General features: G+C 38.6%; 1 protein-coding gene and 2 pseudogenes across 3 annotated transcripts; 1 reads left to right on the top strand and 2 right to left on the bottom strand.

Moving 5' to 3' along the window:
* Positions 1 to 153: 153 nt before the first annotated feature.
* Positions 154 to 17966, top strand: RBM48 (RNA binding motif protein 48). 2 transcript variants are annotated; one of them, XM_088797759.1, is made up of 5 exons: positions 154 to 303; positions 844 to 1034; positions 2591 to 2736; positions 4168 to 4718; positions 16447 to 17966. In XM_088797759.1, the coding sequence occupies exons 1-5, from the start codon at positions 193 to 195 to the stop codon at positions 16480 to 16482; spliced, it is 1035 nt and encodes a 344-aa protein (XP_088653885.1). In that variant the 5' UTR covers positions 154 to 192; the 3' UTR covers positions 16483 to 17966. The 2 variants fall into 2 exon arrangements, with proteins under 2 accessions (XP_088653885.1, XP_019572366.3); XM_019716807.3 differs by lacking the exon at positions 16447 to 17966 and adding an exon at positions 9876 to 10183.
* LOC141573047 (calaxin-like) lies at positions 10186 to 26894 on the bottom strand (annotated as a pseudogene). Its single transcript, XR_016021073.1, has 5 exons — positions 26594 to 26894; positions 18264 to 18416; positions 17145 to 17247; positions 15056 to 15207; positions 10186 to 12997 (listed from the first exon to the last, which is right to left on the bottom strand). The product of XR_016021073.1 is annotated as a calaxin-like (transcript).
* LOC148758347 (U2 small nuclear ribonucleoprotein B'' pseudogene) lies at positions 19720 to 26604 on the bottom strand (annotated as a pseudogene).
* Positions 26895 to 27119: the final 225 nt, after the last annotated feature.

Raw genomic sequence — 27119 nt, 5'->3', positions numbered from 1 at the left:
TCCTGCTCTCCGGGCCTATCCGCCGCGCCGCTGGGGGGCGGCACCTCGTTCACCGAATCATCGCTGGCAGGAAACAATGGTCAATTCCTCAGCCAATCCCGGCACGTCTTGACTCGTCCCTCTCTCTTATTGGATAAACAGAAGGGCAGCCAGGCGGATGTTGTCGTCTCTGTGAGGGCCAAAGTCGGCAAGATGGCGTCGAGTGGTGGGGAGCTGGGGACCTTATTCGACCACCACGTCCAAAAGGCTACATGCGACACGCGGGCCAAATATCGGGAGGGGCGACGGCCTCGTGCTGTCAAGGTAAAGTGATTTTGGTTTCATTCGCCAAGCTCAGTAGTTTTATGTGAGCTCTAGTTTCACATACCCAGCCTACGTAAATAAAGGCTTGAAAGACTGAGGTTGCAGCCCTCACTCATGGCAGATGGGTGTTAGGAACCGTGGTACTCAGGTACCACAGATTCCCACGACCTCTTCGGTCAGCTGCTTGAACGTCAGCTCTGCGAAACAGGGCTTTGTTTTAGTCATTGGGTCTTCCGTGTTTATGATAGTGCTTGGCACACGGTAAGCTCTCAGTGAATATTTGTTAACTCCAGTAACTTTTACCGAGCCAATTTCTGGAAAACATGTCAATTAAGGTAGTCTGTTTTAGGTTTTAGTTAGAGGCCCTCACACGTGGGGTGAATTTTTCGTTATGCAGAGAGAGGTGCACATTTTTTGATGTTCTGTGTTCTGCAGACCAGTGGAACAGAATATTTCTTGCTTTTAAAGCTTTTATTTTTTAAGTAGATTTGTCCTAGGTTTATTTATGAAATACGTTTAATGTGTCTGCATTTCTTTTAGGTATATACAATTAATTTGGAATCTCGGTACTTATTAATACAAGGAGTTCCTGCAGTGGGAGCAATGAAGGAATTAGTTGAGCGATTTGCTCTGTATGGAGCAATTGAACAGTATAATGCTCTAGATGAATACCCAGCAGAAGACTTTACAGAAGTTTACCTTATTAAATTTGTGAATTTACAAAGTGCAAGGTAATATGCAAGTTAAGCAGTGTCTTATCTTTTTCATTCCTATTGCTATTATTTTGTCCCCAGTTGTCCCCCATTCATACCTGAATTGCCCAATAACAACATAGTCCTGTATTATTCTTGTCTTCCTCCAGTCTTTTTTAATGTTAGCCTTACCAAGACACATTCCATCATATCATTCCCATGCTGAACAGTTTTCTGTCATACAATGTGGTAGATTAAAATTTGACTTTGGAGTAAGTTTTCAAGTTCTAATGCTTACTAGCATCACGACCTAGGACAAGTTATTTAACCCTGTTAAGCCTGTTTTTCCTATTCTGTAAAATCCGTATGGTAGAAGGACCTACTTAAATGAGGCTGTGTGAGGATGAAGTCAGATAATCCATATAAAGGACTTAGCATGGTGCCTCCTGTCCAGAATGCAGTAAACATTGGTTATTGAGGTTCTTATTATGCACCTGTGTAAATTGACCCCATCTTTTCCATTTTCTATACAACAGTTCTCCAATAAGGCTGAAATACGAAATGCTTTATCTACTTTTATGCTGACCCCTACTCATTTGCTCCAAGACCCATCCTTCCCTGGCTATTACAATTCATATTTTGTGTGCCACGAATAGCACATGTAGTCTACCATTGAAGCACTTGATTTTATGGGGTCATGTATTGTTCTCAGGTTGCTCTTCTATGTAATATCACTTCCCTATCCAGCTTGCCAGCTCCTCATGGTTAGGGAAACATATTTTCTAGAGCTTTTGCATTTTCCACAGCACCTAGTACAGTAGGGCTTGGAGTTTGACATCTGGATTTGCATCCTATCTCCACAAACCAATGTGAGCATGGCTCAGTTATAAATGTCCCCAGGCCTCACTTTCATCATAGAGTTGTTGTGAAGTGTTAATTCAAGTGAAGTACTTAGGACACTGCCTAGTACGTAGTAAAACCTCAATAAGGAGTTCTTATCATTATAGCTGGGCTCAGAAGCACTTAACTATTTATTGTAGTAATGCCTGACCGGTCATAGATGTTTAAGTATTTATTGAATGAATACTATCTTCTCATTTTCTCATTGAATAGTAGTTATATATTCAGTACTTCCTCAATTATTGTACGTTTTACAATTATTAATTTTTTCATATATGAATCCCATTATAGGAACACATTGTGCTGATAAGGCTAAATTGGGTATGAACTAACTCTCAAGGGCCATTTAACTTACCATAGAGAAAATCTCTATTTCATGACCGCAGATTGTATACCTTAGGCTACCCAGCTGGATCCAAAGTTGGTTAAAGGGGGTCTGTATATGTATGGATCACTTAGCTCAAAACCTATTAATACAGTTTAGAGAGGGGAGTCAAGGTTCTAACAGAATGCGCTGGATCAGTAAGGTCGATAGCATTCACAAGCACAGCATCTTAATTCCCAAACCATAGGATGTACATGCACATAGCAAAAGCTGGACTTTGCTCTATAGATCAATGCATTGTATACTAGTCAAGCTTTCGTCCTAAGTAAATCTAGATTGATAAACCATGCTATCATGTGTTTCTGTTTAGGATAGCCAAGAGAAAAATGGATGAACAGAGTTTCTTTGGTGGATTGCTTCATGTGTGCTATGCTCCAGAATTTGAGACAGTTGAAGAAACTAGAAAAAAATTACAAGAGAGGAAGGCTTATATAGCAAGAATTACTAAAAATAAAGGTATGGAAAGCCTGTTACTAAACACCTATGTGTCATTCATTCTGCTAGGTATATCATCATGGAGCTCCCAGTCTCGTGGGAAGGGAGACAAGTAAATGATCGCAATATTCAGTAACTATAAACTATAGGGCTCTGTGTAGCAATCTATCTGGACTGAGAAGGGAGAGATGTTGGTTTGTGGAAAACTTCCTACAGGATGAGAGAGGTTTACCCAGATAGCATCTTTAAGGATAAGTAGACATTACCCAGATAGCATCTTTAAAGGCCCAGAGGAATAAATGAGTATCATGTATTTTAAGGAACAGTTCCTGTGACTAGAACAGGGTAACCACAAAACAGAGGTTTCAGAGATAAGATTAAGAAAAGACAGGAAGTGAATCATGAAGGGCCTGTGTCACATGCTAAGGAATTAAGGTCTGAACTAAAGGCAGTGAGAAAAAATTAGGATTTTTAGACCAGTTTCCAACTGCTAAGCTAAAATTGCTAAAAGTGGAAATGTTCTACTTTTGACCAGCACCTGGCTAAGTGCCCCATATGCCCAACTGGGTTTCCCTAGACATAAATTCCAAATGCCAGGAATGGAGCCATGGGATCTGGTTCATGGATTTAGGACTAGAGCAGTCAGAATTGGATAAAAATAATGTGTGTGGTCTGAAATCTGAATAGTACTAGAGGCTCAAATTACCAAATTTCTACCCTTTAGTTGAAAGACAAAGTCAGTGTCCATATAGCTAATGAATGTGGTGAGTTTATGGCTGATTGGGGAAGGGACATGTGCCAGTGGTGAAGAGAGAAAATTGGGCAGGAGAACTGGTGAGAGTCCCTGGTCATTTGTAGACACTGAACTTTAACTTGTGGGATATGTAACTAACTAGTTCCAGGCAAACTTGATGTGTTGGGGCAAAGGAAATTATAAAATATGGGCCCAGCATATTGCCTCCTTTAAAAATGAACAAACACAAACTAAGGAGCATCTACATTCATGTAATAGAATTCTCTGATGCTCCAAAAAAAAAAACCACAAAAAAACAACACCTTTCTATGGAAAATCTCTCCAAGATCTACAGTTAAGTGAAAAACACAAAGGTGCAGAGAAATGGGTATTATAGGAGAGAAAGAGGGGTGGGTGGAAGGAGGAAAAGTAAGACATGCTGGACAGATAAAGAAAGTAAGAATAGTGATGACATGAGAGGTAGAAACCAGGCATATGGGGAGCAAGGAAAGAGTGAAACTTGACACTTAATGTACCTTTTATCCTTTTTAGCTTTTAAACCACATGAATGTATTATCTCCTCGAGAAATCAATTTTTCAGAGTAGCATTTGTTAACATTTCAAAGTAATGTTTTTAAAATTACACATTTCTAGAATGATGAAAATAAATGAACCATTTCTGTTTCCCTTTCCCTCACCTTTTAAACTGTAATATAAAGATCATTTCATGACAAAGAAGAAACTGGTTTCAGAACATAAAGACACAAAAGATTTTCGACAGGACTTCCATTCCGAGAAATCTGGATTCTGTGCAGCTGGAAACGCAGGTCCTTGTCTTCCTTATTCTTGTGACTTGCCTTTGTGTTATTTCTCCTCAAAATATACATGTTCGTCAAGAGAGCACGTGTATGGAGCATCGAACTCTTTTCAGGAGGGTAGAAACCTCGGTGAAACAGTGGGGCATTGCAACCACAATGACACTCTGCAGAAAATGCAGATGAAAACTTTTAAAAATTCAGTGGCCTGCCCTGGTGCACAGAAGGTTATTACTCCTTCAGAGGCAGTTGACAGATTTATGCCTAGGACAACACAACTGCAGGAGCGGAAAAGAAGAAGAGAAAATGATCGTAAACTTGGAACTTTTCTTGAAACAAGCGTGAGCAGTAATGAGGTTATGATTGGGCCTCTTTTACCAGACATACCTAAAGTGGATATGCATGATGACTCATTGAATACAACTGCGAATTTAATTCGGAATAAACTTAAAGAGGTAAGATCATTTTTGAAATGTTTTAAGAGACGATTTGGTTATAGTAGGACTAACAATTAAATGGAGAATTGTTTGTGAAAACTATAGTATTGTCATTAATTTTTTTCATTTTTAGTTTTTTGATGTGTTTTCCTACAATTCTCTGTTGAATTAACTGAATTTGACTAATAGAAATGTATTTGCTTTGATGCCATTAATCTTGCTTTGAACAATGAACAAAATATATTTTGTATCACTCTAAATATAAAAGCAGTGGTTTCAGTAAGATCAATCTGAGAGCAGGGCTCAGGCCCTCCCTTTTTTAAAGCCCCTCAGGTAGTTCTAATATGAGCCAAAGTAGAGAACTATTTTAGAAATATTTTTAAATTTTTCAGTTACAATTGTCATACAATATTATATAGTTTCAGGTGTACAACATAGTGATTAGACATTTATGTAATTTATGAAGTGATCACTCCAATAAATTTAATACCCATCTGACACCATACATAGTTATTACAATATTATTGACTGTATTCCTTATGCTATACCCTACATTCCCATGACTGTTTTGTAACTACCAATTTGTAGTGCTTTCTCCCATCCCCCTTTTCACCCAACCCTCCCCTCTCTCCCATCTGGCAACCATCAAAATATTCTCTGTATCTGTGAGTTTCTTTTCTTTTTTTTAAATAGGAGCACATGGGATTTTTTTTTGAAAATTTCTTTTCTTTTTTTTTTGAAAATTGGGGAATATTGGGGAACAGTGTGTTTCTCCAAGGCCCATCAGCTCCAAGTCATCGTCCTTCAATCTAGTTATGGAGGGCACAGTTCAGCTCCAAGTCCAGTTGCCGTTTTCAATCCTTAGTTGCAGGGAGTGCAGCCCACCATCCCATGCGGGAATTGACCTGGCAACCTTGTTGTTGAGAGCTCAACGCTCTAACCCGCTGAGCCATCTGGCCGCCCCTCTGTGAGTTTTTGTTTTATTTTGTTCTTTAGATTCCACGTATAAGGAAATCTTATGGCATTTGTCTTTCTCTGTCTTAACTTACTCCACTCATCACAGTACTCTCTAGGTCCATCCATGTTGTTGCAGATGGCAAGATTTCATTTTTTATGGCTGACCAATATTCCACCTTTTATCCATTCATCCATTGGTGGACACCCAGGCTGCCTCCATACCTTGGCTATTGTAAATAATGCTGCAATGAACATATGGATGCATACATCCTCTTGAAGTAGTATTTTGAATTTCTTTGTATAAATACCCAGAAGTGAAATTATTGGGTCCTTCTTTGTCTCTTATTATAGCTTTTGTTTTAAAGTCTATTTTGTCTGGTATAAGTATTGTTACCCCAGCTTTTGGTTTGTTTCCATTCTCATGAAATATCTTTTTCCATCCCTTTCCTTTCAGTGTGTGTCTTTTGATCTGAAATGAGTTTCTTGTGGGCAGCATATGTAAGGTCTTGCTTTCTTATTCTTTCAGCCATCCTATCTGTTGACTGGAGAATTTAATACATTTACATTGAAAGTAATTATTGATAGATATGTAGTTATTGCCATTTTATTATTCATGTGTTTGATCTTTTTTTTTTTTCCATCTTAGAGAAGTCCCTCTCAAATTTTTTGTAATACTGGTTTTGTGTTGATGAACTCCTTTAGCTTTTTCTTGTCTGGGATGCTCTTTATCTGTCCTTCAATTCTAAATGATAGATTTGCTGGTTAGAGTTATCCTGGTTGTAGGTCCTTGCTTTTCATCACTTTGAATATTTTGTGCCAATCCCTTCTGGCCTGCAAAGTTTCTGTTGAGAAATTAGCTGACAGTCTTATGAGAGCTCCCTTGTAGGTAGGTAACTGCTTTTCTCTTGCTGCTTTTAAGATTCTCTGTCTTTAATGTTTGGCATTTTAATTATGATGTGTCTTTCATTGGGCCTCTTTCAGTTCATCTTGTTTGGGACTCTCTGCACTTCCTGGACTTGTATATTTATTTCTTTCGCCAAGTTAGGGAAGTTTTCTGTCATTATTTCTTCAAATAGGTTTTCAATTCCTTGCTCTCTGTGTTCTCCTTCTTGTACCCCTATGATGTGAATGTTATTACACTTGATGTTGTCCCAGAGGCCGCTTAAACTATCCTACTTTTTTTTTTTTTTTTTGCTGTTCAGATTGGGTGTTTTTTGCTACCTTCTAAATTGCTGATTTGATCTTCTGCTTCATTTAATCTGTTGATTCCCTCTAATGTATTCTTTATTTCAGTTATTATATTCATTTTGACTGGTTCTTTTTTTATGTTTTCTGTCTCCCATTTTTATGTTTCCTATCTCTTTGTTGAAGTTCTCTTTGAGATCATTGAGCATCCTTACAACCAGTGTTTTGAACTCTGCATCTGGTAGATTGCTTGTCTCCATTTTGTTTATTTCTTTTTCTGGAGCTTTGTTCTGTTCTTTCATTTTGAACATGTTTCTTTGTCTCCCCATTTTGGCTGCCCCCTGTGTTTGTGTCTATGTATTAAGTAGGGCTACTGTGTGCCCTGGTCTTAGTAGAGTGGCCTTATGTAGGTAAGGTATCCTGTGGAGCCCAGTGGTGCAGTCTCCCCGGTCATTTGAGCCAGGTATTCCAGGTGTGTCCCTTGTGTGGGTTGTGTATGCCCTCCTGTTGTAGTTGAGCCTTCGTTGCTATTTGCACTTTAGTGAGAAGGATTGGCCCTCAGGCTGAGTGTTTGTGGGGAATGACTGTGACTACAGTAGAGTTATTGTGCAGGGCCTGACCCTACAGAGCAGGATTTGCTTTAGCAGGGCTCTGCTGCTTGCTCTGCCTTTTGTGTTTGTCATCCTTGGAGGCAGCCAGGTGATGCTCGGTCTTAGTTAAAAGCTGCCCACCAGGTGTGCAAGCCCTTGGGCCTTTTGGGAGGGGCCCCTCACTGGCTAAGTTAAGCTGTAGCGTGTGCCCTGCCCAGTGCCACCTGGCATGAGCCACAAAGCAAGTCACAAATGGCCGCCACTGAAACTGGGCTTGGAGGTGCCTCAAGAGGCCAAGTTGCAAACCAAGGCCAGCTGCTGCTAGTGCTGGGCTTGGGCTGCTCAGCAAGAGGTACACAGCATGCCATGGCCAGATGCTGCTTGTTTGGGTTTTGTGAAGTTGAGATATTAAGAAAGTCCACAGCATGAGGCAAGACAGGCCATTGATATGGAAAAGACACTGGAAGCGGCTTACGTGAGTCTGCAGTCTGGGTGGGGCAGGATCTCAAGGAATGACCAGGGTGGTCAACCCGTGTTAGCCAGGTTGATGGAGCTTCATATATGGCTGCTGCCTGCATCTGCACACTGTGGGGGTGGAGGGGGTCTCAAACATAGAAACAATGGATTCTGCCAGCACTTCTGTCCAGGAGAAGTCTGCCCCTCCAGCCCTTTCCCTGCAGCCAGACAATTCAGTTCCTCCCTGTATGTCCCTGGTGCCTTTCAAGCTGCTGCCCCAGCGCTGGAGCTCAGAGTGAATGAGTCCATGCACTGGCCTTTTAAGAGTAACGCCTGGGACTCCAGCTGCCCTCCTGTCTCACTCAGCCACAGACTATACTGGTTTTCACAGCCAAAAATTGTGGGGATTTCTCTTCCTAGCACTGGAACCCTCGCTTCTCTGGGGGTACCTCCACAGCCGAGATATCCCTCCCACTTTTTAACTTCCACAAGTGGATGTGGGACCAACCCATTCCGTGTCTCTGCCCCTCCTACCTGTCTGGACGTGGCTTCTGTATGTCCTTAGTTGAGGGACTTCTGTTCAGCTAGACTTCAGGTGAATCTCAATGAGGTTTGTTCTGTAGTTTAATTGTAATTTTGATGTGGTCGTCACAGGAGGCAAGCACAGCATTGACCTACTCCACCATCTTGACCAGAAATAAGAAGGACTACTGTATTAAAGGAAAATTATTACAATATATTTCTCTGAAGTTCACAGTTTTTAGAAATTACATCAAATTCAAAGCATTTATTTTCCTACTTTCATAGAGATAACCATAGAAGGTGAGACTTCTAAAGATTAGGCCTTACGATCTGCATTTCAAATGTAAACCTCTTAAATAGATTAGAACTAGATTATGCAATTTAGTAATATTTGTTACATTATTTACATAACCATTTTCCACTTTCTAAGCACAAATAAAAGAAAGTTAACATTTGAGTTTGCTTTTGAAAGAAATTATTGGGGAGCATGACTTTTTAGAAATCACAAACTGAGGGAGAAGGACCATTCTCTTATACTTAACTCTGATGTTCAGAAAGTGCTTTTCACATGGTTGTACATATGTTCTCCAGTGATTTAGGGAGGCTCAAGTAGCTTAATTTATTTTATGTACTTTTTTTTACTTTAAAATTATTATCCGATTAAGGATAAATGATTGTTTTATAATAATAAAAATCCATGGACACAATTTCTATGTTCACACCTCTTAAATTTTTCAGTTTGTGCTGGTACCCTTTCCTCCTTCACATGCAGCTCACTAATGCATAGATACAGATACATAGATGTCTCAGCCAGAGCTGGCTGTATTTTCAAGAAAAAATTGTTAGGTCCAAACCCTAGATATAGAAATAATAGGACCAAAAAAAGGAGAAATAGTAAATACAGTTTACTACAGTTTCTAGTAATTTTCCATTTTAAGTGGAGATTCTTACTCTCCTTATTTAACTTATTGTCCACTCTTCTTTTGATGATGTGTTCAATTTCATTTTTCCTAAGAAATTTAGGATTATACCATTTTCTGATTATTTCTCCAAAGTTTTCCTTTCCCCCCCTCAAGCCTCCATGTTTGTAAATGTACCAGACGTTTTCAACATTTCAAGTTGTGCATAATCAGGGAGTCTATCTGTATTCATAAAATAACAACTTCAGATCTATAAAGGAATGTTAAACTAGAGCGTGTGTTTACTTCTCTCTCCTCACTTTTTTTGTTTGTTTGTCTTGTTAAATATAGTTAGAAATTTCACTCCCATCAATGTTTGGACAGAAAACTGCTCTCTGCCTAGATCATACGCTGTACCTTGAACTTGGGCTAATTCTGCTTCAAACGTGATAGGAAGGATAGGCTATTGAATATATAGTCTGCCTCTTCTAATAGTTTATTTACCCTTGTACCATAAAAATTAAGTTTCGGTGGTTCTTTTATTTATCTATTTTTTTGTCAACTAGGTGGTTTCATCTGGGCCAAAGCCTCCAGAGGACAAGCTAGAAGGTGTACATACAAGTCATCCATTAAAACAAAGAAGAAGAATATAAGATTACTGGCTGCAGATTAATATTTTCTAAGGGACTATTTTTTACTTTTAGCCTGTCATTTTAATTCTTGAAGAGATTTTACTGCTGGTATTTTTTTAATGCACTCCTCTCTATTATTTCATTCAAGCTACCTGTCTAATTTAGTTTCATCTTTTAAAATTAGTTTATCATGTACATGCCAACCAACTGTTTCCCTTAATAAAACTTTCCCAGAAACTGCACCCCATGACTTTGGTTATATCTTATTGGGTAGAACTGGGCCAGTGGCTGTTCCTAACTATAGAGTCTGGACTGGTGAATATTTTAGGTTTGCAACATCTATGGTTGAGGAAACAAGAGAAAAGAGAATTGGGAATGGCTGAATCAGTATTTGCCACAGATCCAAGATTGTTAGCTAACTTATAAATAAAATAATATTAGTCTGTCATTACTTATTATAGATGTTATTTTGATCCATGCTTACTATTACAGAAACTTTTCTTATTACCTCTCACATTGCAATAACTATGTGATTTAATTGAAGCAGATACAGAAATTTTACAATAAAGACAACCAGGATCTGTTTTTATTTTAATACAACTATTAAGTGATTTACATTCAAAAACTGAAAGGATGTGTGAATGCCAGGGCTTCAAAATCAAGACAAATCTGCAAAGTAAAAAAGTTAAACTATTAGAACAAAGCTGAAATTAGACGTTTACTTGCTATAGTTAAGTTTTAAGAAGAATTAACTCAATCCATAGCAGAAACAAATCAGTATTTGTAAATACTAGACTTCTACCACTTTCAGCACATCCACATTTTTTTTTCTGTCAGTGGACCACATAATTGGAAATCCAAGTATGTCCAAGATGTTTACATATTTTTACTGATAAAAATACGAAGGCTCATACCAAATGGTGTATGTATTTGTTTTCTCCCTATCCTTAAGGGCCTCTAGCCTGATGGATTGAATTTGAACAGTTCAAAAAGTTCACCTTTGGGGCGGCCAGGAGGCTCAGTGGGTTAGAACGTGAGCTCTGAACAACAGTGTTGCCGGTACGATTCCCACATGGGCCAGTGAGCTGCGTCCTCCACAACTAGATTGAAGATGCCAAGCTGCCACGGAGCTGCCGGAGGGGCGGCTGGATGGCTCAGCTAGAGCACGAGCTCTGAACAATAGGGTTGTCAGGTCAATTCCCGCATGGGATGGTGGGCTACGCCCCCTGCAACTAAAGATTGAAAACGGCGACTGGACTTGGAGCTGAGCTGCGCCCTCCACAACTAGATTGAAGGACAACGACTTGGAGCTGATGGGCCCTGGAGAAACACACTGTTCCCCAATACAAATTAAAAAACACAAAACGTTCACCTTCAGTTATGCCTTACTGATCCAAATTTGTTAGGACAGCACTAACTGGTGGATGGTATTAAAAGAAGCTGCAGGCAAGGGGTTTGACCCTAGTTCCTTGTAATGATATATATATATTTTTGCTAAACTCTCAGGTAAAAGATACATCAGAGCACAAAATTGGAAAGAATAAATTGCTAACTACATAAAGCTCCTTACACTTTACGGTGCTATGTACCTCAACCTCAGAGTCTTACTGTATTTCCGATGGTGGTGGCCAGGGGCTGGCCGGTGGCGGGAGTGGGGAGTTGTTTAACAGGTATAGAGTTTCAGTTTTGAAAGATGGAAAGAGTTCTGGAAATTGGTTGCACAACCAACAGTGTGATACACTTAAGAATACTGGACTGAATACTTACAATTGGTTAGAAAGGTTAATTTTATGTTAGGTGTATTTTACTGCAATAAAAAAAAAAATGCCCTAAAGGGAGGAGCTGCGAAGTGGTAGGTTCTGTACTTGAATGGATTCCAGATCTGCTCTGTGACGAGGCCAGCACGCCACCCCATCCCCGCCAACATATTTGACCATGAGAGAGAAACAAACCTTTGTTGTGTCAGGCACCAACAAAAACAAAAAAAAGATTCTGATTCAGTTGGTTTGGGGTGGGGCCTGAGACTCTGCCTTTCTCAGAAGTTCCTAGGTGACACCATTGCTGGTGCACAGACTACACTTTGAGTAGCAAGGCTCTAGGTGACTGGGCTATAGATGAACTCAGAGCAGCTGAAGAACTGTTGGTGTTCCATTGAGTCCATTATTCTATAGTTTCACCTATCAGTTTCTTAAAGCCAGAAGTCTGCCTTTCACAGATTGCTTTTTACCACACATTTCCAGCAGAATGAAAGTGTGGGCATAAATTACAGTGGTACAAGTTAAGAAAGACAAGCTGAGATGGCTAAGGATAGCTTAACATGCAAGTCCGTTCACAAAATCACCATCTAAATTACTACAGAGAATGAAAAGTTTCTTCATATATCATGTTTCCAAAGCACAGTTAATCAAAGGATTAAGAATGGAAATATTAATGAGTCAAATCAATTATTTGGCTGGCTCTACTAGTTCAGAAAGCTTGTCAAATTCATACGTGAAAATCTTTATAACCACAAATAAAATACTATAAAGTACTACACATATCCAAAATTGTTAAAACTTTATTCTCACTGTTTGACAACATTTGGGCTGAAATAGATCAAGTTTTCTCCTGGCAGCTTATAGTTGGTACTTGTTGAATCCACTCTTTATTCACTGTTCTATCCCTTAAGCTAGCCAACTACCGGTACACCCTGGGTTTTTTTGTTTGTTTGTTTGTTTTTTAATATTAGCATACAGAAAACTTGGAATTGTGTATAGTTGAAGTTACAAGCTCAAAAGAGTCTGTTGGATATTAATTACTTGGTCTACTGTCTTGGATCCTAAAACACTAGGATGGGCTCAGCCCTAAATTTAGCAGTCGGCTGAAGCCCTACAGAGGTGAGTGTCTATTAGGTGTTACTTTCTGATCCTTTAAAATGTTTTCTCAACCAATTTGGGCTGTTGGCACTGTACCTTTGCTTCTGGTAAACATTGTCCAAATACCTCCAACAAAAGAGTTTCTTCTTTCACTGCTTTTTCAAAGTCTGCAAAAGATATCTTGCCATCATTGTCATAATCCTAGAGAGGAAGATGATTTCTTCATCAATTGTTGAGTAGTTTTAAATTTTGCATGGAAAATAATCTGTCTAGAATAAAAGGTTTGATCAAGTAAAACTAAGTTCACACTTCTGTAGGCACTACTTATATAAATCAAAGGGTATTTAAGGAGGCCACTTACTTTATTCCTATTAGTTGAATAGGCCTACATGGTATTATAGACTGAATATACCCCCCAACCCCAAATCCATATGTTAAAGGTCTAACCCCCAATGTGATGATATTTGGAAGTGGGGCCTTGGGGAGACAATCAAGTTTAGATGAAGTTATGAAGGTAGGGCCTTCATAATGTAATTAGTGTCCTTATAAGTAGAGAAACATCAGACCTCCCTCTCTGCCACGTGAGGACATATTGAGGAGGTTGCCGTCTGCAAGCCAGGAAGAGAGCCCTCACCACGGAAGTGAATCAGCTTGCAACTTGATCTTGGACTTCCCAGTCTCTAGACTGTGAGAAATAAATCCATGTCGTTTAAGCCACCCAGTCTATAGTAACTTGTTATAGCAGCCCAAGCAGACTCAGACCAGAGTTACCGTATATAAAATGTAGCCCTGTCCCTTAAAGGACTTATACTCTAAATAGGCAAATAAGACAAAAAATTAGAGGAAACCCAATATTTTATTACTAATGTTGTGATAAAATAATTGCATTGGGCAAAGATTCTCAAGCTTAATTTTTAGTAGTAGAACTTGTTCCTCAAAGGATGTCTTAGTTGGGGACCCATTGTGTAAAAAGGACAAAAGTAAAGTTGCTCAGTTAAGGAGCAAGGCACTGGGAGTTAGAGCATTAACAGTTCAAGATGGACCCGACCACTGCTCGTCCTTTAAGGCCAGTTGGGATCTAGGTAGGTGGAGAGGTGTGGGGAGGAAATGCAGAAGAATTGCCAGCCTGAGTTATGACAGCAGGAGTGTAAGTCAGGAAGAAGACAGACCTGCCCGGAGTGGAGCATTCATGACTGGATGATTAAATAAATCATGGGGGAAGCATCGTGTAGGTTATGAATGCCTGTAACTGCTTCATTGAATTTGGTTTTGATTTGATGGATTCTTGTTTTTTTCCACTTCTGGGCATAACTAAATCAGGGTTGCTGAAAGTCTCATCTAGAGAAAGATTTGAATAATTGTCAGAAAAAGGTTTACTACATAACATTTCCTTTCAAAAAGGAAGGGGGTGGGTTTGGTACTGGGGAACATACTGTCTTTCGAGAAGTCTACCCTCAGTCCTAGCGGGGCCGTGAGAATATTCCTAGTGGAAGAGGACACTCTGGAGTTTGTGTTAGCTAAATTTGAGATGTGGCAGCCCCCATGTTTTTCTTTCTTGAACTCCAGAGTAATGGAGGTGAGCCAGAACCGGGCTGTCTTATGGTCACAAATCTTCACTGGTATCTAGTTTAGGGTCATAGTAAGTAAAGGAGAGAAATCACTATGTCCATAATAAAGAGGTATTATTGGTTTCATTGAAAGATGAATTCTGCACCCCATTTTGTAGTGTGACTGTGAGTAAACCTATTTGTACTTCAGTTTTCTCATTTGCAAAATAGAGACAATAATTTCTACTTAGAGCTGTTTTGAAGATAAAATGAGTTCATATTTTAAGGTTCTGTGAAGGGCCTAGTATATCATAAGCACTCTATGAGGAACTATTTTTATTATGTTATTTTATTATAATCAGTGTTTAGATGAATTGGGGGGCCAAAGTCATAAAGACAGAGTGGAGTAGCATCCAATTTTACATGAAGTGCATCTGTGTAATTAATGAGGTTTTACTTCTATTAAAATATTTAAAATATACATTCATTTTGTATAGTGATTCAGTTAATCACCCAATTCAATTCCATAAATATTTATTGAGCACCCACTATCAGCCAGGCACTGTTCTAGGCAATGAATAGAGCAGAGAACAAACAAAAATTCTTGCCCTCATAAAGGTCACTTTTATTATGAAGGGAAATAAATCATTTCTTTATCTTTATCCAACATCCACTTGATTGGATTTAATGAATTACAGTTTTTCATTCTTACCATTTTCTCCAGCATTATCTCTACCAACTCTTCTATTCCTCCATCAGTCTCTTTTTCAGATGACTGTTGGTGTAGACTGTTCTTCAACAGGTCAAATATTTCCTCTCGAGAAATGTAACCATCACCGTTCAAATAATAAACTTTAAAACAGACTTTTCAAAGCATAAGAAGTTTAAAGATTTGGATAGGAACATTTAAAATGTCCTTAGTCTTCTCCTTAGTTATTTCAATATATAATAAAAAGGATAAAAAAATTTGTACAACCTACAATTGTTGATCTATATGATAGATAAATAAATCACCCTTTATTATATTTTTGTCCACAAGATTAAATGCCCCTTGTAATATGAAAAGACTTATATAATTTCTGGATTTTGAAATTGAGGGTTTAAAAATGTTATGAAGCTACAATAAAGGAGATAAATATAAACCTTTGATGATATAATACATATGTACACACAAGTGTGTGTACATATCTCAGTATTGACTCTCTTCTTCTATAGAGTACAAAAACTAAGTATACACATTACTATGTCACTGACAAATAATATTTTCCCGTATATTTGGGTAGTGAGTCTGTCACCTCCTTGAGGCCTGCTGGTCTGCACTATCCAAAATGATCACTTTCTCCCTGGAGTGACTTTCTCTCACAGTGTAAGCATTACCTCAGTTTACTCATTCATCCCCCAAACGACTTAGGTCCGAGGAATACAGCAGGGAAAGAGCTAATGTGAAGTTTGTAATCCAGTTAAATGTTTTAGCAAAAGTAATAGAACCATGTATAAAACTCCAGAGTATCAGATTAGCTGTGTCTTCTCATTGGGTTCCTCCACATACATATGAGTTTGCAACACAACCCTAGCAGAAGCAGTATTTTCCCCAAATTAATACTTCTTGAAATGTATATGAAACATTTTAGGAAGTGGGCTTAGAGGAGGAAAAGTTGATAGTGTGCTATTCCAGCTACTTTCAATGTCACAACCATTTTCACCATGTATCAGTATTACTACAAGAATTTATATCTAAGAAACAGCTTTTCCCTTTTCAGTGAGACTTTTGTATAAGAATGCTGCAAAAAGCTTAAGTGACAACTGTATTTAAATGTTATCCTGTGAAACATTAGACTGGAGAAAAGAAGAAACAAACCACAAAACAAAGAAAAGAGCATAAAAGTCAGAGAAAGTTGGTGATTTTTTACAAGGTTGCTATCATTTTTTTAAATGTGTGTTTAATTTAGTGATCTTTCCCCAAATCCAAATTCAAGTGGAAGGACAAAACGGGATAAAAATTTGCTTACTCAGAACTTACTTGCAAGCTTCTCTTAAGTAATTTGACTTTAAGCAATTTGTTTCTTTGAAAACTACTTAAAATTGTTCCTATTCTTTTTCCAGGATTTCTCATCCCAAATCCTGGCACCAGAAGTATAAAACATAGGAAATGTACATCAGTACAGGTGAGGTAAGGCCAGAGTTATTTCTAGGAAAAATTGTGAATTGGGAGACTTTTGTCTTTGGAATTCCTAAAGTTCCTTTTCTGTAGGAAGCGCCGTTTGTCACCCTCCTCCCTTTGGGCTTTCATTGTCCTTAGCCTTTTCCCTCCTTTTCACTCATCTATACTAACTTTAACACTAGAGCATTGCTATCTGGTAGTTAATGTGTGTGTCAATTCCTAACATTTTCTTTGATGAAAAGACAAGAAATGGCCTGAATGTGACCCATGCATGGCTCCATATCAAAGCCCATTTCCTGCCGAGCCCAGAGGCAGCCTCAGAAACATCAGCCTTGCCAGCGCATCAAAGTTGGCATAAGCCCTAACCCTTCGTTTCTGTTCCTAGCCTGGCCCGTAAGCCAAAGACCCATCCTGGTGACATTTGGGTGCCACACAACCAGTGAATGAAGTGTTTAGGGATCTATGCGATAGGCCATCCATTTCGTTTTTGTTTTTTTTTAAAGCTATTGAACTATTTTTGCATGGTTAGGTTGCTATAGAGAACACTAATTTTACATCTTTAAAAAATATTTAAGCATTCACTAAATACAAAATTGATAATATATATTACTAAGCCAGTAATCCCATATAGAAATCTTACACTTCAGCTTTTCTTCAAAAGTCCCTCGAAGAAACACTGATAATCCTTTAACCCACTTTTACATTTATGCAGTTATCATTGTTTTTGTCAAATGCAAAAAATACTGAAAAAAAGAACATGTACATGTGTTGTAACTTACCGCTATTTTATAATTCAAGAGTATGTACAAGTATGTATAAATAGATAAAAATTTTTTCTCCCAAATTGAGGGGGAAAATGAGTTTTGGCACAATCTTTCTTGAAAGAGTCAAAATTATTGGCAATATGTTCCCCCCAGATTTTAATACAAAGAAGAGTCATTCTCCGCCATGATCAATGATGAGCTTCATCAATGATGAGCTTCAAATGGGGTAACTTTTATTCTAAAAAGAGTGGCAAAATCCTGTTCTAAAGAGTGTTTTTAGTACCTAAAGATAAATTACTAGAATAACACATTATTTTAAAATTACCGGTGAAATCTTAGTATTATCCTATAGAAAATAAAATATTATTGACTCTTTTGGGGGCGGTGGATGTATTAGTTATTTTGATTATGGTTATGGTTTAAAGGGTGTACATATATACCAAAACTTACCAAATTGAACACTAAAAATCTGTTAATGAAAATGACTGGATCACATTAAATAACTTCCTATTTTAAATGACCTTTTCTTTGATTTTTTTTGGTACAAAGAGTAATAATCATTTTTTGTACTGATACAATCTTCAGTTTTCATAAGGAAAAAGAAGTCATTTAATAATTTACATGTCCATAGCATATGAATCCAAAGACATCATGATTAAAAGCCTCATGCTTATCTTCAAAAACAAACAAACACTACTGCTAGCTTTTAGTTCATTACTGGTTATCTCTCAAAGTGATACCAATTATAAGAAATCCTGAGTGAGTTTATATTAAAAACCATCCTCACAATCAAATCAACTACTGTTTTATATTGGCAGTGCTACCAGAATGATGTCTTTCTGATTTGACATTAAAAACATCAGTTTTTGGTGAAAACTGAATATATAACATTTGCAATATAGTAATACATATGTAAATATATATCCCATATATAGGTCATATATATATATTTGCCATCTCAGCGTAATCTATTTCAGTTTCTCATGACTTCTTACCCCTATTCATTAGCCTATGAGTCATTCCAAATAAGCTGTGCAGGGTTGCTTGAAATGTGTTGCGATCTAGTCCATTATTATGAAGTCTTACATCATCTCTTTCCACCAAGCTGTGAAAAAGTCTTATGAGACACTCTACTTCACTTTTTTTGACCGTAAAACAAGAATACAAATACCACTAAGATTTAATCATTGAATTCTCCAACCTAATTTAAAATATTTTACTAAAAAGCTGTCTTTTTCCTATGATGCTGGATGCCCTAGTGATTTTTTTAAAAAGTATGACACGGACTTGTTCCTGAAGAGCTTACACCATTAAAATGGGTCTCACTCAGAAGTCTCATAGACAGTGTATAAATAATAAATTGCATATGACGCTCACCATATGCAAGACATATGAAGAGAAATCAATATGGGAAAGAGGAATTGAGCCATTTTCATGGGAGTAGACTTTGAACAGGGTCTTGAAGGATGCATAGGAAGGAATGAGTTGGGGGTGGTAAAGAAGTGGAGAATTCCAGGGAGAGAGAACAACATGAATAAAGAGGTAGAATGGGGGTTGAAGTTGAACATGCCTTATTGGGAGCGAGCAAGTGGGAAGAAGTGAAAAAGAAGATCGAAGTGGATGGGCTGATGGTAGAGGGCCTTATATGCCCAGAGGATTAACATTTATTTCACTGGAGTAGTATTTCTCATGGTGTCATCTTTGGACCATGTGTATGAGAATCAATTTCCTCTCCATTTCTTGTTAAACGTGCAAATTGCCAGGCCTTGCCCCTGACCTAGTAAGTCAGAATTGCTAACAGTGGGCCCAGGAATTAGCTTTAAACAAGAGTTGGGTTGATTTTTCTATGCCTTAAGGGCTGAGAAATGATTTAGGAAAATTCATCTGGTAAAGTTGTACTGAAGGGGAAAATGAAGTATAAAACCCAGGCTTGGAGCGATGGGGTTAGGGGGTGGAAATGAGGTTACAGAGTGGGGAGGGAGCCTGAGACACTGCAAAAAATCAGTAGGACTTGGTGACTGATTTTCAAACCAAAACTTTTTAATACTCACATGTTTGGATCTCACTCCAGACTTAGCAAACTGCCGGTCTTTTTTTTTTTAAAGAAGTACACAGGTGATTCTAATGCACCATCGGGACTGAGAACTAAGGGATTAGACTTTGTGGGTTATAGGTACTAGACTTAAGCCTTTGGGTTCTATTTCAATTTCTGAGACTAAATAGCTGAGATAAGGCATATAGCATCGTTATGCCTCAGAATCCTCACCTATAAAAATTGGTATTGTCCTAGATGATCTCTGAGATTCCTTAAATTTCTAAAAGTCTAATTCTATTAATCAAAGATTGAGAGAACTAAGAGGGAAAGCTGGTTACTCTTCCTTCTCTCTTTTTTTTGTGTGTGTGTGGTGGGTGGAAGAGCATATGTGGTGGTGGGGGGGCGAGGGGAACGTAGGGTGAAATAGTTATTTTAGATGTTGTCTTTGAGATGATTTCAAGTTACCCAACTGAAATCAATGACAACACAAAATACGCTGTTTATAATCGGGTTTCCACTGTGGTCAGAATGACTTGATTCTCAGGGCAATGGCTGACAAATGTAAAGAATAAGCAATTACAAAGGCAGCTAATATTATTTTGTGAACTGAATGAGATTCTCAGGCTTCACACTGTAGCTATAAGCCCTGGAATGTGATGCAAAGGTCTTTTTTATCCATCCAGTTAAGCATTTATCAAGGGCCTCCCAGGAATCAGGAGGCAAAGAATACACTACCGTTCCTGCCCTCAAGGTTATGACACTTTGGTCAAGAGGTAAGGAAGTAAGTGCAATAAAGAATTACCAGGTACTATGATGTGGTTGTCAGTGACCCAAAGAAAGGAATAATCAACTGGGGATATAGGTGGTTAAGAGATCAAGAAGGGTCCCGCAGAGGTGTCACTTGAGCTAAGACCTGCCAAAGGGTAAGCGTTAGCCAGAGGTGGCAGCTGGGAGGCATGGAGTATGTTCTGAGAGCTGCAGATGGTTTGGTGTGGCTAGGTGGCAGAATTCTTTGACTTTACAATGGGGAGCTTAATGAAATACTTTGGCAAGTTAATAGGATTACATTTGCATTTAAGGAAGATCACCTTGGGAGCACTCTTGAAACTCACTTATGAATGGTGAATTCATGTGACACGTAGTATTTTCCCAAAGACTGTTGAAACAATCTACCCCACCCCATATGCTCTTCTTCCAATGTGACTGATATTCTTGCCCTCCGGAGATATGTCTCCTTCACTTGGAACTAGGGAGATTTTTGTGATGGCTGTTTCAACCAATAGAGTACAGTGAAAATGAGGCGATGTGACTTTGGTTTTATAGAATACAAGTTTATTGTACAAAATGAAGGCTTTCAGATTTCATAGTTCACTAAGGCTAAAGGAAGACTAGGTAATTTTTTTAAAACCTGCAAAAAAATTTCACTTTCACTTCCCCCCACCAACTATTAAAATTGCCTGACTAAATACTACCAAACAGTAACACCAAGTCCTTTGAAGACAACTGTTCCTGGCAGCTCCAGCCTGTTGGCCATCTTCAGATTCAGCAAATGTGATGTTATAGATCCCAGGTACCTAAAGTACTTCCTTGAAAACAGGGAACTCATTAAACAGCATGGATAATATCATCTCAGTAGTCTCTTCTGGTAAATTATTAAGGAATATAATATAGTTTGGAGGGTAGTCAGGGATCTGAGGATTCGGTGTTGCATTTCCTTGGATATTAGCTAAATTTGGTGTTCCCTGATCAGGCCTTTTGTTGGTCATTGCTGTCCCCGTTTTGGCTCTTTTTGTCAGCAAGTGTTACACATTTACAGTATAATTATATCAAAATCTGTTTTTGCATACTTGATTCACACTGGTTTACCATACAATGGAAATCTGTAACTGTCTCAAGGCATTCGTGGATGAGCCCAGTTCTTTAAATGTAACAAAGGCCCCTCATCTTCATGGTCTTTAAAGCCATCATATCTACCCCATGGCCAAACAGAAAATGGGGCATGTAGGAATCTCTTTTTTAATTTTGTCATTCATACTGTTGATATAAATTGTATGATTTGGTCTGATATCCATGTTTTGGGTTAAACTATTATTCTAACAGCCTGAGTCTGGTGCGCTGACTTTTCAAGATTAGGTCACAGAGTGGCTCTGAGGACAAAAACTCGGAGACTTCTTTGGAATATGAAGAAAACGGAAGCTCAGACGTGGACACGCTGTATGGAGGGCATAGTATATTAATGCTTGTCTGAGTAGCGCTGCTCTACTCCGATGGAGTATTACCGGAGTGGGAAGGTTAGCACCAACCATACTGTGAGAAGGCATCCCTGAAGAAAGCGAGGTTTGGAGACAGGAGCTGCTCTGAGTGGAATACTGACAAATCTTCCAACAAAGCAATCAGATTCTAGACACAAACTTTATTTAGCAGGTGACTTTTTCTGAGTTTGTCCATGTAGCTCACCTTTCATTGTATCTAAAGACCTTACACATGTCGTCAAAGGAACCACTGTGGTATTTGAGAAATCGTGGGTAGTGAGAATGGTGTTGAAATGCCAGAGATTAACCCACGTTATTAAACTTTTTAGTTTGGAATAATTTTAGATTTACAAAAGAGATGCAATAGTTGAGTTCCCATACTCTTCACTGTTTCTTCCTAATGTTAACATCTTACATAACCATTTTACATTTGTCAAAACGAATATACTAACACTGGCACATTATTAACTAGATTTTTACCCATTTTCTTACTGGTAAACAAAATGTCCTTTTGTTGTTCTAGGATCTATTTGGTTGCCATATCTCCTCCAATCTGTGATAGTTTTCAGTCTTTCCTTGCATTTCATGAACTTGACAGCTATTCTGCAGTGTTTCTTAATTTAACTTTGTCTAATTTTTCTCATGATTAGACTATGGTTCTGGGGAAAATGCCAGGGAGTGCTATTCTTATCATCACACATCAGGGCACACATGATGCTAACATGAGTATCATTGCGGATAACCTCGCTTACTTACTTGGTTAAGCTACAGTGTATTGGTTTCTCCATTGCAGTTACTACTCCCCTTTCCACAGTATTTTAAGCTCTACTTCTTGGGAAGGATTATCTATCCTAGTTTTTGGAATTCTTCTTTAAGATTTTCCATTTACTCAATTATTCATGTCCATATGGAGCCAGTCACAAGTCCAGGTGCCACAGGTTCTGATCAACTGGCTATAAATTTGAGGTCCCCATGATCCCTTGAGTTCGATTAATTTGTTCCAGTAGCTCACAGAACTCAGGGAGACAGTGTACTTAACTAGATTAGCAATTAATTATAAATGGATATAATTAGGAACAGCCAGATGGAAGAGATGCATCCGACAAACTATGTGGGGAAGGATGATGTGGCACTTCCATGCTCTCTCCCAGCACCTTTGCCTTCACCAACCCAGATACTCTGGGGGCTTTTGAGGAGACCATCACATAGGCATGATAGATTGTTAACACAATTTCCAGTTCCTCTCCGAAGAATGGCAGACGCGGCTGAAAGTTCATACTTTTTGATCATAACTTAGTCTTTCTGTTGACCACTCCCCATCCGGGAGCCACCAAAAGTCACATTAGAACAAAAAAAATTCCTATCACCCAGGAAATTCTAGGATTTGGAGCTCAGTGTCTGGGGGGCAGCTTAATCTATGGGATATCATTCTATCTCCAGGTAGTGTCAGAATTGAGTTAAATTGTGGACACTCAGCTGGTGTCAGAGAACTGCTTGTTGGGAAAACCCTCCCTAGTTGGTGAACAAAAATGTCTTAAGTGTGAGTGTGGCAGTAATGTTAGAATAAAAGAGAAACACACAGACGTGCAGGTTTTTCCTTGACTCTGTTCACCTACTTCGTCAAGGTATCTTATCTTATTGGAGACTGCTATTTTGAAACCAAGGTCTAGGTACTGGGCATGCCTTTCACTCCTGGGGGTTAGTATTTCTAGGCCCTCTCCGCAGACAGAGCTAGGAAATATGTACATTAACCTATGCATGCACACATATCGGCCCATGTCACGTCTCATAAATATAGTGGAAGCCAAATATTGGACTAGAGGGCCTGTGGGTGGTCCAGGGCTAAGTGCTAGAAGAGATGCTTGATTGTATTAAAAATTCATGAACACTTAGGGAGGAGGGACTCATGAATTCACAAGGGCAAATCATACCAGATTGAACTTATTTCCTCCTCTGGTAGGAGTGGATCAGAGAAATGCAGTCCACAAGTATTTCAACTTCAACAAGGCATTTGACAAAATCTCTTATTATTCTTACGTATCTACTCAGTATCAAGTAGTGACTACAGAGCGCAATGGTAGGCTCCCAAATGTTTGCTAAATCATCATCAACCACTTGAAAATTGGAGGTTAAGGAATATGTTAGAGGAGTGAGGATCCGAACAAAGTAGTATCTACTGTGTTTTCCTGAAAGTAAGACCTAGCTGGACAATCAGCTCCAATGCGTCTTTTGGAGCAAAAATTAATATAAGACCTGGTATTATATTGTATTATATCGGGTCTTACAGTGAAATAAGACCAGGTCTTATATTAATTTTTGCTCCAAAAGATACATTAGAGCTGATTGTCCAGCTAGGTCTTATTTTCGGGGAAACACAGTAGATGCTAAAACGATCAGTTGAATCAAACAGCATGAAGTTATTAAAAATCGTGTGTAAATTCTTCACTTAGCTTTAAAAAAGTTTGTTAAAACTGGGTCAATTCCCAATTCTCTGTCAATCAAGCTGAGATTAATATTGGCTGACAGATTGAATTTTCATCTGGAAAAAGACCATTTTGATCAGGGATCCTCAAACTTTAGTGTCTAACAATGCACGGAGTGAACAATCTGGATGGTTGGCACCACTTCCAGAGAATCTACATTTATAATACAATCCTGTAGGTGATTCTGAGGGTGGAGATATTCCTACTGCACAATAAGACGCTCATAGCCAGGACAAACTACAGAAATTTGTGGGCCTTAATACAGAATAAAAATGCAAGTCCCTTGTTCAAACGAATTTCAAGTCAGTGTTAGCAGAGCACTAACCTAAGCATGGAACCCTAGGAGAACACATCGGTTGCACACCTCTAAAGCCAATTCTTTCACCCGGAAGCCATTTATCTGCCTCCCCCACTGCATTAAAGGGCTATTGTTTGGGAAAGGGAATAAGACTTGTGTGATTCTAGAGCAGCATTGTTCAACATAGCTTTGAGATGATGGAAATGTTCTGTATCTGTGCTGTCCAATTTGGTAGCCACAACCCACATGTAGTTACTGAGCCCTGAAAAGCAGCTAGTGTGACCCAAACTGGATTTAAAATTTTTTATTTACATTCAAATAGCCGTATATAGCTAGTGGCTACCATATTGGTTACTACACAGCTCTAGAGAGCAGTATGAAAATCAATAGGTATAAGTTCTATTAGCTCTAGAATATAAAATATTCTAGATCTGTCTGGAAAAATGGGAACAGCTGCTTGGTAAGGTAATGAACCTTCCTTTGTGAGGTAACGACATACATAGCTGAGGATCTGAGAAAGTCCTGCAGTGACTGCGGTTCTGACTGAAGAGGCCATGTGACACGAGGGCTTAGCAGATTAGGAAGGCTCTTTCCAAAGGTCTAAAGCAAAGCCCAGGAAGAACCACTTCAAGCTTGAGCTCTGTGGGACAATTAGAACTTTGTACACCAACAGTCGGTCCTGAGAAGGCCAAGGCAGCATTAGCTGTTACGTCTTCCCACTCCTGCCCATGAGGGACCAGTGTCTATCTATCTATCCTGTCTCAAATGGAAGGGCCCAAGAACTGAGGTGAATTCAACAACTTTTCATGGTGCATTATGGGTCAGCACTATGCAGATGACCATGAGGGTCTATAATGCTAATGAGTAGAGTTAATTCAAGAAATAAAGATGAATGTCATAGAAATGGCAGTGTGAATAAAGATGATTTGAGTGCAGGTTCTGGCATCAGACTGAGTTCTAGCTCTGCCTCCACCAGAAACGTTCACTAACTGTTAACTGTAGACAAGCAACTTAATCTAAGACTTGGTTTCCTCATCTGAAAATGTGGAAATATCACCTACCTCATTGGGCTTGTTCTGAGTTAAACATGATGAACATAAACCATTTAGAAGTGTCTTGCTAATGAAGAGCTCAATAAACACCAGCTGTTAAGCAACCTGAGTGTAAAACAGTAATGTTGTTACACTGGTGAATAGCTATGTTTAAGCACTAAGGTTCAGAACTTTGGATCACAATTTAAGAATTGTAAGTGTTAAAGCTTTGGAAAAAGGAATATTAATTCATTCCTTTTTTCAAACAATTATAGCAGACACTGCTAAAAATAATTTAGGATGGGGACAGGAGTTCGATTTTTTTAAAGTATGCAAAATTTCCTTCTGAATGTTATAAAACTCAGGCTCTGTTAAGAAAGCAGCAAACGGCAGAAGGCACTTCCTATTCAACACTGGCTAAATCTGTCAGGTGGGATTTAAGGGTTGTACTACAGTGGGATTGGAAAACTAGCCTTAGAAGTGTTTGTGGAGCTTAGATAATTTAAAATTGAACTGGAATAAAACAGAATTAATCTACAGTGAGATTCCCAGACCAGGTGGGGCCTATTCTAATGAGGGAGATCACACAAGGCAAAATGGAAGTGCCTAATAATGAGGCTATAAAAATGGCTGAAATAAAAGTAACTTCCTTAAATTCTAAGAACAGATTCTCAGAATTATTATTAGTCAAGATTGCTAGTGGTCATGCCTGAGAAACAAAATTCACAAGATTACTTCTTAAGGTCTGTTGGGGCTACGAATCCCAAAATTGTTAAATTGGTTTTAATAAACACTTGCCATGTTCAAGCACCATGGTATTTCAACATCTAAGAGCAATCATCTGCCTCAGTAGATTTGGTGCCAGAGAACTCAGGGAACTGGTCAAAGTAAACGTTTATGTTTTGAAATCTCTTATTAAATTTCAGTCTATAGTAAGTCCTTGCTTGGCAGGTAATTCTTTAGCACTCATGTCATGTAAATTCTCAAACTCTTCTTCCCACATACACAAATATATTTGAGGACACTTGATTAAAATACTTTGTTACATGCTGGTATAATCGTTCGTTATCTTTTTAAGTGACCAAAATATTATATAGGAAATAGAGAAACTGTATTTTGGGGGTTACAAAGCACTTGTTAATGTCCAACTACTATGTCTACTAACTAGTATGTTTCTATTTGAATAAAGATACTCAGGTAGTGCTGGACGTCTAGTTAATACTTACAGCTCTTGACAGTTTTACTGATGGATTCCACCAGTTTCCTTAGAGCCTTCTGGTCCATGTCGAATGTGGCTTCCACACACTATGGACTTCTCAGATAGCCTTCCTCCAAGCCTGGGCATCCTGGGCTGCCACTGATCCACAGCTCACTACGCCATATCAAACACGGCAACAATGACCACGGCAACATTCCGGCAACCACACACAGAAGGTTCTCAAGCAATTGGAAAAATATGCAACAATGGTTTTTACCACTCAATACTAATACAGTGATTTCATTAATATTATTATGATCTGAAATGGGTGGTTTGGTAGAGAGAGGAAGTAAGAGATTGCACATAATATTACCCAAATTTTCTTCTCACGTCTTATTAGAAGGCTATTAAGGCTACCATCAGAGGGACAATGAAAAGGTGTCTCCCAGACAGTCAACACAGTCTGGAAAAAATACATTTTTTTGCCAAATCACATTTCCCCCGTCCGATAAAGCGAACAGTTAGCTGCCCCTAGTGGGACATCATCATCACAG

The sequence above is a fragment of the Rhinolophus sinicus genome, chromosome 4 (assembly GCF_057876585.1).
Source record: "Rhinolophus sinicus isolate RSI-liver-muscle chromosome 4, RSI-T2T, whole genome shotgun sequence".
Classification (NCBI taxonomy): Eukaryota; Metazoa; Chordata; class Mammalia; order Chiroptera; family Rhinolophidae; genus Rhinolophus; species Rhinolophus sinicus.
This window is presented reverse-complemented; position numbering and strand designations above follow the sequence as displayed.